This window comes from Panicum virgatum, chromosome 7N, assembly GCF_016808335.1.
Source record: "Panicum virgatum strain AP13 chromosome 7N, P.virgatum_v5, whole genome shotgun sequence".
NCBI classification, from domain to species: domain Eukaryota; kingdom Viridiplantae; phylum Streptophyta; class Magnoliopsida; order Poales; family Poaceae; genus Panicum; species Panicum virgatum.
In genome coordinates, this window is record NC_053151.1 from 35,552,942 (window position 1) to 35,564,102 (window position 11,161).

At 44.1% G+C, this 11,161-nt stretch overlaps 1 protein-coding gene across 2 annotated transcripts; it reads right to left on the minus strand.

Annotated features, from left to right (window-relative positions):
• Positions 1 to 366: 366 nt before the first annotated feature.
• On the minus strand, positions 367 to 10,135 carry LOC120683887 (ubiquitin-like-conjugating enzyme ATG10). 2 transcript variants are annotated; one of them, XM_039965983.1, is made up of 8 exons: positions 9,913 to 10,135; positions 9,185 to 9,414; positions 1,782 to 1,840; positions 1,617 to 1,670; positions 1,458 to 1,511; positions 1,072 to 1,171; positions 891 to 988; positions 367 to 782 (listed from the first exon to the last, which is right to left on the minus strand). In XM_039965983.1, the coding sequence occupies exons 2-8, from the start codon at positions 9,279 to 9,281 to the stop codon at positions 591 to 593; spliced, it is 654 nt and encodes a 217-aa protein (XP_039821917.1). In that variant the 5' UTR covers positions 9,282 to 9,414; positions 9,913 to 10,135; the 3' UTR covers positions 367 to 590. The 2 variants fall into 2 exon arrangements, with proteins under 2 accessions (XP_039821917.1, XP_039821916.1); XM_039965982.1 differs by having other exon boundaries at positions 1,458 to 1,517.
• Positions 10,136 to 11,161: the final 1,026 nt, after the last annotated feature.

Genomic DNA, 11,161 nt, shown 5'->3' on the forward strand with positions numbered 1-11,161 from the left:
TTGGTTTGCTCATGCCATAAGAGGTCTTGTATCTTTTTACAAAACTTGTAAAACTTCAAATTTAGATAATATTATACAAGAGCTCTTGGAAAGAATTTATTTGGGTTTTGAATGGACCCAAGCTTTAGCCTGGCCTGGAATCAACCGGACTAGCACGAAGTATCGGTGCAGTCCAGCGTTTAGTTGTCGGCTAAATATCTAGTTAATCCCATTTTTCTTATATTAAGTGGAATCGTCAAAACTCACTCCAACGTGTCTTGGTTTTGCAAATTTCTTAAACATATCAAATGTATAGGGCAAATTATATTATACAACTATATGGAACTTCAAGATCAAACAAGGGAAACAATTCAACTAAGAGACTATGAAACGAAATTACGGCTTATATAGAAATGGACGGATGGAATCATGGAGTAACACTTCAGCAGATGCAATGAAAGTAGAAATCTACCACAAAATTTCAAAGGGCAAGTGTAACCAGCGTCAGAAGTATCCATGACCTTATACATCACCAAGTATGAGGCGGGGACTTTCCCTTTCAATCACCATATACTCCATACATACAAACTGAAAATGAAAAAAGAGCGAACCTATGAGTTGCAATGAAGCTCAAGAGGCATTTTAAGTCCTACTGCCTGGCCAACCACGGATAACCATGTCGATAAATATCGCAGCGATTGTTCCTCAATTGCCACTTTACTTTCTTCAAGAAGTAGCTTCATCCAGTCACTGGTTGCACAGGGGTGCAAGGTGAACCATGGCCTGCTTAAGTGGGGGTGCTCCTGCAGGAATGAGAACAATTCAATCACCCCTACTGTAGGAATGAGAGACTAAAATACGTATTTTTGGAACCATCATGTAAAACAATGTATTAGCCATTCACATCATACCTCTCGAGTAATAAATGTCCACTTTGACTCGCTTAATACTTTAAGCGAGTTAGAAGGAAGGTGTTGTTTTATCTCATCCAGTGTTAGCAGCTGACCATCTAAGTACAGGAACAGGCATGTTCGTTGTCAAATAGGACAACACAAGGAGGTGAATGTTCACTTATGTTAGCGAAGTGCATACCAGAACGATGACCCTGGAAGTATAGCACCGGAACCTTGTAAGAGTAGCTGTAGACAACATGGAAATCATAGACATGAACATTATCACTACAGCTCTGGACCTGCGAAGGGAAGGATACGAATGCTAGGCAAGTTAAATTCAGAACTGGAGTAAAATGGCCTAGGGGAGTACATTTGCTCATAAGTCATAACAGCCTTCAGCACAAAACCCTGAGTGACTAAATCCCAACCTACTGAGTTGCTGCCGTATAAATCCTTGGGTCAAAATTATGTGAAGTTGTTAACTAAGAAAAGGATTCTGGAGATATGAATGGTGGAAGTTCAGAACTAGCTAATGAACAAGTCACAGAAACCGTGGAGTGAAGAAAATGTACAGTGAAAAATTACCCAAGTATCACACGCAACAACGTCTGCACCATCAGAATTGTCGTTCTCGCCAATCTGCTCCTGCAGGAAAAGGTTTGGTTGGTCAAAGGTTAGCATTGCCACCATCCACCATTATCTTGGTCGCTCACTTTACAGACACACGGGCAAAGAACTACACACCTGGCTCCCTCCATAGTCGCGGTACACTCCTTCCAGCGCCAGATACCCCTCTACCTGCAAGAAAACAAGCAAATCCGTCAGTAAGTGCACAAGGCCTAATGCGAATTGAAGCGCTAAAAGAGAGGGGAGGGGGATACAGCAAGAGAAAAAACATTAAGCAGAAACCTCAGACGGCGCCCCTATTTTGCTGCAGGGCTTCCATGTCCAGTCAGGGAGGGAGTCGTTGTAGGGAAACGGGTAGGCTACGCTAGCATCACTACCACATATACCCAAGATACTTGCGAGTAGAAGATCATAGATCGTTACCACTAGACGCGCAGCGCAGCGGAAGAAGTCGCGCATCGATGTAGAGGAAGTAGTCGATCACGTCCCACGAACCGAGCTCCTCGTACTTGATCTCAGCAGCCGATCAGTGCAGCAGTCGCAGCAGCGCCTCCACGGAATCCACACGTACGGGGATGAAACGCCGGGCGTCGGTGTGCTAGCACCGCACGCACGGCAAGGGCGGCGGCCGAGAGAGAGGGGCGGCGGCTAGGGAGGTGGCGCAGCTCACCGGGGTGTCGCCCCCCTAGCCCCTCCCTCGTATATATAGGGCGTACTAATGGGCTTCTATCTCATAGGCCCATTAGTAACCCTAATCCCTCTTGGATCAATATCCTCTTGGGCCTTTAAACCATATTGTGATGATGGGCTCTTGGGCATATCACCAACAATCTCCCACTTGCACTAGAGACAATCATACATGCAAGCTTTCCAACATTCCAAACCCCTTAAGTGTGTGACCCGTTAGGTTCATGTGTAGGTGGTCGTGATCGGAAATCATTTCCAAATCACAAGTCAATAGCGGCACCTAGTAGGGCATAGTGACTCACAAATACACATAAAGATCATATCGGCCGAACCTTAGATATACTCATACACCGATCCCTTTGCCACACGATACCAGTCAAGCTCAAAGCGAGATGCGTGCCACCTTTGTGATAGCTCGACCATTCTCTCGATCTAATAGTGGGTTCTATTCATAACTAACCTTTAGTCATCATGATTAACTCTTTAATCACTTTGGCATGGCCATGCACTTTCAAATCCAACTATCTCGAGGGGCCCAGAGATATCTCTCCCGTTATCTAGGAGGGGCAAATTCCATCTTGATCCGCTCACATCCCATTCCATGTTTCATGACACACATGTAAGCTACTTTTGTAACTACCCAGTCACGGAGTATCGTTTAGCAGCCCCAAGATGCACCACTACACACAGTGAGAAACAATGGCGATCTCAGGTCTAAGGATACAGTAGGTATAACACTCAAGAACAACTGATGGCACGTACAAAATAACAATCCCAACATTGTCTTGGAGTGGGTCAATCCAACACCATGTTCACCAACATGTGTCCACATCATTAATCCGATATCTCCATATCCATGATCCGTGAAACATGATCATCAATTAATGCATGTGCTAGTCTCAACGTCGTTGTTGTCCCACACAACGACATAAACTAGGGATAATTTAGAATCATATCATTGTCAACAAAGAGTTTCACGAACAAGTCAAATACTTGATAAACAATGTAAAAAATAATCATCCATGGAACAAATAACAATTATTTATCATTACATAAACATACTCATGACACAAAAATCTCCCACGCACACTAGAATTACTGATGTAAGTATCTAATACCCATAGATCTCATGTGCGCCTCATGTTTTGGTTGTGGGAGAGGTTTCGTCAACGGATCAGCAACGTTTGAATCCGTGTGCACCTTGCAAACCTTCACATCACCTCTCTCAACAAAGTTACGGATGAGGTGATACTTCCGCAGTATATGTATGGACTTCTTAGTTGTTCTAGGCTCCTTTGCTAGTGCAACGGCACCACTATTATCACAATAGAGGTCCACTGGACTGGACGCACTAGGAACAACACCCAAGTCAGAAACAAACTTTTTGATCCAAACAGCTTCTTTTGCAGCTTCGGAAGCTGCAATATACTCGGCCTCTGTCGTCGAATCAGCCACCGTATCTTGCTTGGAACTCTTCCAGCTCACTGCCCCACCATTGAGGCAGAAAACAAAACCGGATTGCGATTTGGAGTCATCTTTGTCTGTTTGAAAACTAGCATCGGTGTAACCCTTTACAAGGAGCTCATCTTCGCCTCCAAATATTAGGAACATATCCTTAGTTCTTCTTAAGTACTTAAGGATACTCTTTACAATTGTCCAGTGAGCTTCACCGAAATCTGACTGATACCTGCTCGTAACACTTAGAGCAAAGGAAACATCTGGGCGCGTGGAAAGCATAGCATACATGATCGACCCTATGGCTGAAGCATAAGGAATCGTATTTATCCTCTTTTGCTCATCAGATGTCGTAGCACACTGACTCTTGCTTAGAGTAATGCCATGTGACATTGGCAAGAAACCTTTCTTGGAATCTTGCATGTTGAACCGATTCAATATCTTATCAATGTACGTGTCTTGGCTTAATCCAATTAGCCTTTTTGATCTATCTCTATAGATCATAATACCCAGAATATAAGCCGCCTCTCCTAAATCCTTCATCGAAAAACTCTTTTTCAATGAGGTTTTAACGGTTTCAAGCATTGGAATATTATTTCCGATCAGTAATATATCATCCACATATAGGACCAGAAACACAAGTGCGCTCCCACTAGCTTTTTTGTAAACACAAGGCTCATCTTCATTCTTGATGAAGCCAAACCCTTTGACTACTTCATCAAAATGAATATTCCAACTCCGAGATGCTTGCTTCAATCCATAGATGGATCTCTGAAGCTTACATATTTTCCCAGTATTTTTAGGATCGACAAAACCTTCAGGCTGTGTCATATACGCATCCTCACTTAGATGTCCATTAAGGAAAGCGGTTTTGACATCCATTTGCCATATCTCATAGTCATAATATGCGGCAATTGCTAGGAGAATCCGAACAGACTTTAGCATTGCGACGGGTGAAAAGGTTTCCTCATAGTCAACACCTTGAATTTGTCGAAAACCTTTCGCCACCAATCGTGCCTTATAGATGTGAACATTTCCATCCATGTCTAATTTTTTCTTAAAAATCCACTTACAGTCGACAGGTCTCACACTGTCAATTTGATCGACCAAATTCCAAACTTGATTATCATGCATGGATTTTAACTCGGATTCCATGGCTTCAAGCCATTTGTCGGAGTCGGGTCCCATCATTGCTTCTTTGTAGGTCAAGGGCTCATCATTTTCCATCAATAATACGTGGCGCTCCTCCGTAATCAGGAGGTTGAGCTTGTCAGTAGCGCGACGTGCCCTTATAGACCTTCGTGGGGCTGGTGCCTCAACTACGGGTTGTGCAACATCTTGCACATCCCGTGGATCTTCAGTGGGTGCTGAAACAGTTTCGGGTGTTTCCTGAATTTCTTCAAGTTGCACCTTGCTCCCACTAAATCCTTTTGAGAGAAACTCATTTTCTAAGAAAACACCATTGCGAGCGACAAACACTTTGCCTTCCGCCTTATTGTAAAAATAATATCCTTTGGTTTCCCTAGGATACCCCACAAAGAAGCATTTGTCTGACTTTGGAGTGAGCTTATCTGACATCAAACGTTTGACATAAGCCTCACACCCCCAAACTTTGAGAAAAGATAATCCGGGACGCTTCCCAGTCCATATCTCATATGGTGTTTTCTCAACAGACTTACTTGGAACCCTATTCAGTGTGAACGCAGCAGTTTCAAGAGCATAACCCCAAAATGACAATGGAAGATCAGCTTGGCTCATCATGGACCTAACCATGTCCAACAAGGTTCGGTTCCTCCGTTCGGATACCCCATTCCGTTGAGGCGTTCCGGGCGGAGTTAGCTGCGGAATAATTCCACATTGCTTCAAATGATCACCAAATTCAAGGCTCAAATATTCTCCTCCACGATCAGATCGCAGAAATTTAATTGTCTTGCCTAATTGATTTTGTACTTCATTCTGAAATTCTTTGAACTTTTCAAACGATTCAGACTTGTGCCTCATTAAGTAGATATAGCCATATCTACTAAAGTCATCAGTGAAAGTAATGAAGTACTGAAAACCACCTCTGGCTATTGAGCTCATTGGTCCACATACATCGGTATGTACAAGTCCCAACAAGTCACTCGCCCTCTCACTATGACCAGCGAAAGGCGCTTTGGTCATCTTTCCAAGCAAACAAGACTCACATGTGTCAAATGATTCAAAATCAAATGAGCTTAACAATCCATCTTTATGGAGTTGTTCAATGCGTTTCTCATTTATATGACCTAAGCGACAATGCCAAATAAAAGTGGGATTCAAATCATTTGGTCTAAGCCTCTTAGTATTAATGTTACAGACAGATTTATCCTCAAGATCAAGAACATATAATCCATTCACTAATGGACAATGAGCATAAAAAATACCATTGCAAAAAATAGAACAACATTTGTTCTCTATTACAATCTTAAAATCACCAACTTCTTCCAAACATGAAGAAGAAATAATGTTCTTGCTCAAAACAGGAATGCAATAACAATTATTTAATTCCAAAACTAATCCGGAGGGTAGAGACAAGTGGTAAGTGCCGACCGCCAATACCGCAACCTTTGCGCCATTGCCGACACGAACGTCGAACTCGCCTCTTGCAAATCTTCTAGTCTCACTTAGACCCTGCAACGATTTGCAAGTGTGAATCATCGATCCAGTATCAAATACCCATGATTCACTAGAAGATAATGCAATATTTATTTCTATAACATTTATACCTGAAGTGGAAGTCTCACTTCCCTCCTTCTTCTTCTTCTTCTTTTCTTCCAAGTACTTCTTGCAGTTCCTAGACCAATTTCCCTTTTCATGACAGTGGAATCATTCATCCTCAGAAGTAGGGCCAGATTTGGCCTTAGGTGCTGGCTTTAGCTTAGAGCCCGAGGACTCACCACTGGAACTCTTTTCCTTGCCTTTACCTTTGGGATTAGGAGGCGTCCAACGCTTCCTCTTTTTGTTCCCCTTCTAAATCATCATCACATGATTGGGATTCTTCTTAATGCTCTCCTCTGCTGTCTTTAGCATCCCATGCAACTCACTCAATGTTTTATCCAAGCCATTCATCTGAAAGTTCATGATAAAAGGCTCAAAGCTTGCCGGGAGCGACTGGAGAATAACATCAGTAGCCAAGTCTTGGTGAAGTTCAGAACCAAGTCTGTTCAAAGTCTCAATGTAACCAATCATTTTGATCACATGAGGACTGACTGGGCTACCTTCTTGCAGCTTGCACGCAAACAAGGACTTTGAGATATTGAACCTCTTAGTCCTGGCTTGGTTCTGAAACATCCCACGCAGCCCCTCGATCATGGTATGAGCATCCGCATGCTCATACTGCTTCTGCAGATCAGGGGACATGGCGGCGAGCATCAGACAGCTGACATTAAGTGAGTCATTGCAGTGCTTCTCATAAGCTCTGCGATCAGCAGCAGTTGCATTGTCAGGGAGATCATCAGGATATGACTGCTCAAGAACATACTCCTTTTTCTCTTGCCTGAGAACAATTCTCAGGTTGCGGTACCAATCAATAAAGTTTGTTCCATTCAACTTTTCTTTCTCAAGAACATAACGCAAATTGAAAGCAGAATTGTTACTGGCAGACATGATCTACAACATTAAAGTAAAGCAAGATTTCAGCACTAAGTTTATGTAAAGACTTTCATTAACTGATTTAACAAAAGACAACCTACTATATCAAAGTCATCTTCCCTCTAATGATATATAGTGGTTCAAGATCCATAATCACTAAAATTCTAGTGAGCTTTAGCATCACGGCTAGAAAAGTAGTGATATAGGTAAGTAACAAATTACTAATCACATCTCTATGCGACTCTTGTTTGTTGGGTGGCATCCAATGCCCCGGCCCCAACCCTATGCCTTAAAGCCCAAAACTGTTTTGATAGCTTTGCTGAGTAAACTAATACTATGCTTGTGAATGTCCGACATCCACCCTATACAAAAGTGATAGCTGAGGGTACTCTACTTTGGTAAACCTACCACACAACGATCAAAATTTATAGGTGCAGCTATTGGTAAAAGGCATAAAAAACTCAACCTTTTCTAAGGGAAGCTATTCTATCATGATTAAAGCATCCACCATATGTAAAAGTATGAAAGAATAGTATGACAGGAAAATAAACATCACAGGCATATAATCATATTATATTGTGAATAGTATGGCCTCTTGCATCACAATGGACTCCATCGCCATGGCTCCAAGGTGACCTCCATTGCCATCCATCCTGTCTTGTGGTGATCATCATCGCCATCATGATTGAAGCCTCCATGAAAAGATACTAAGCTACTACATCTAATAGCTAGTGAAATAATTACATGAGGATTCAAACATCACACGTAGGTCGTTATACAATAATGGTGCAACCTCAACCCGGTTGTGTTAACTTGCGACACGCAGGCCGCACAAATCATCACATACATCATCACATGACATTGAGGCCATACCATTCACATCACACCCTGCAAAAACAAGTTAGGCGTACGACGTGTTCTACCAAAGTAGCGCTTATGAAGCCGCTACAACGAGAAAGCAACGGCGGTCCCGCGGGTCTCAGGGCAGCGCCCTGAAAACCTCACGGTATTACACAGATCGCATCTATGGAATCCCTATGAAAATCTCATCAGAGTGATCGCATCACCTCAAATCCGAGCCATTCATAATGCCTCAATTTTCACTAGGTCAATCACATTGACCGTGCAAACTTTGCACTTGAGAAGACTGCATCTACATATGACCTCGATCTGTTGGTTCAATCTGCTGACTATGCACACAGTCAGTCCCGATGGTGATTCCAGCCGGTAGGGACATGTCGTATGCATAACAGAGAAAGAACACAAACTAATCTTTTGTCACATGCCGCGCAATCAACTCGCTCTAGTTTTAACCCCTTATGACCAATTGATCTAATCAAACCGTGCAAAAGTAATAGATCCAATCTACTACAACAACATATCACCTATATGCAAAAGATCCAGACCAAAAACTACGCAAGATGGCTCTGGTACCACTGTAGGGAAACGGGTAGACTACGCTAGCATCACTACCGCATATACCCAAGATACTTGCGAGTAGAAGATCATAGATCGTTACCACTAGACGCGCAGCGCAGCGGAAGAAGTCGCGCGTCGATGTAGAGGAAGTAGTCGATCACGTCCCACGAACCGAGCTCCTCGTACTTGACCCCAGCAGCCGATCAGCGCAGCAGTCGCAGCAGCGCCTCCACGGAGTCCACACGTACGGGGATGAAACGCCGGGCGTCGGTGTGCTAGCACCGCACGCACGGCAAGGGCGGCGGCCGAGAGAGAGAGGGGCGGCGGCTAGGGAGGTGGCGCAGCTCACCGGGGTGTCGCCCCCTAGCCCCTCCCTCGTATATATAGGGCGTACTAATGAGCTTCTATCTCATAGGCCCATTAGTAACCCTAATCCCTCTTGGATCAATATCCTCTTGGGCTTTTAAACCGTATTGTGATGATGGGCTCTTGGACATATCACCAACAGTCGTCGACCTCGATCTCCTTCCACCTCTTCACCAGCGCCGCCGCGGAGGCGTTGAAGCTGTCCAGGGACGGAGTCCCATCCCCAACAGGGGAGCCTCCCATCGCGAAGCAGGGGAAGAGTCAGGGTGGGGCAAAGACAGAGAGACAGGCCGGTCTTCTCTCGAATCTCTACCCTCCCAATTGGATCGACAGACTGGACTCCGATCACACGAGCAGGACCTTGCAGTCTCCAGACCATAGTCACAAAGTTCCTGGATGGACCGGGTCGAGGAACGGAGCGAGGGTCGAGGGTCGTCATTTTATAAAATTGTGGTACGAATGTGGTATACCTCTATGGAACGATAAATTATTATGTGGAACGCGACTCTGATTCATCGGGGTCGATATCTTCGGATCGATGCGTCTTTAGAAAGACAAAAACTATATATATGTGCTACTAATGAAGAAACTAATATGTACAAGCATATAAGAAACGTACAAAAGAGTACATTTAGACCATATACTACATGAACTCAACTCATTATCTAACAAAAACCATCTCAATCCTCTATCAATAACCTTCTTATCCCAATTAAATCTTCTAGCAATGGGGCTGCGACCCCTCTCAAACCGGGACGCGATCCAACCTTGAATGGAACACTGACCCTCTTCGATCCCGACCCTCGAATCGGAACGACATTCCCGGGTCGTGGGACGAGGCATCGACCCCGAATCCTGTGACTATGCTCCAGACTCCGGCTCTCTCTCCCGGCACCAGCCGCCAAACGCCTCCAGAATAGCTATTTTTTTAGCTAAATTAAAAATTTTAGCAACTCTGTAAAAAATAAAGAGCCTCATCTCCAATAAATTATGTAAATCATAATGAATAGATAAAAAAAAGATAGTAAAACTCCCTTTCCAATAAATGAGGTAAAGTCGTCGGCATCTTTGCCGATGCCCCGTGTTCGCCATCCCTCCTCCCGTGCGGTCTCATCCTGATTCAACGTCTCTGATTTCATGAAGCGAAGTCACAAAGATGAACAGTGTTCTGAGTCTGGATGAACAGTGCTCCCTACCGTAATTCACTGTAGCAGGTACTGCTCACAAAACAATGTTCGAAAGGGTACTGTTTTTCACTGTAGCATGGGTACTGTAACGATCGATCCTATCCATCCATCTCAGATCGGACGGCCCACAGAAACTCAAAAGTCACGGAAACAGTGTTCCATGACTTGCCTTCAGCAAGTCAGGGAATCCCGATCGGTCTCATCCTCTCTCCCGTGTCCTCTCCTACGCCATCCGCCTGCCCAGTGGCGGAGCCTCGTGAGGACCATACGGGGCTCGGCCCCCACTTTGCCCGGACAAAAGCACCCAACGAACATCTAAATTTACATGCCTGCATGCATGTCTTCTAAACATCCATCCAATTGCAGCGGCTCGCTGTTGCTCGCCTAATGCATTGATGCCGACACAGCTTTGTGTGCTTGTCATGTCGTGACACTACCACCAACCAGGGTTAACCTTACCGGTGGGAACCGGTCCGGTTTGACCGGTTACCGGTCAAACCGGTTCCAGTTTCGGCCGGTACTCAACCGGCCAAAATTCAAAATTCAAATTTAAATTCAAAAAATGAAAAATTCCTAAAAAAATCCTAAAATACTTCAAGTTGCGATGAATCTAATGGTATCAAAATTTCTCAAAAATTCGATCATTTAGTATAGTTTGCGGGGATTTAAAGTTAAATCAAAAAAGAAAAAGAAAAAAATGGGCCGGCCCATTAAGGCCCACCAGTCAAACCGGCCGGTAAACCGATCAAACCGGCCGGTAAACCGGTTGCACGGGAGCTTTTGAATTTGGATTTGAATTCAAACCGGTCAAAACGACCGGTAAACCGGTAAAACCGGCCGGTAAACCGGTCGGAACCGGTTGCACGGGAGTTTTTGAATTTATTTGAATTTGGATTTGAATTCAACCGGTTCCGACCGGTAACCGGTCAAACCGAT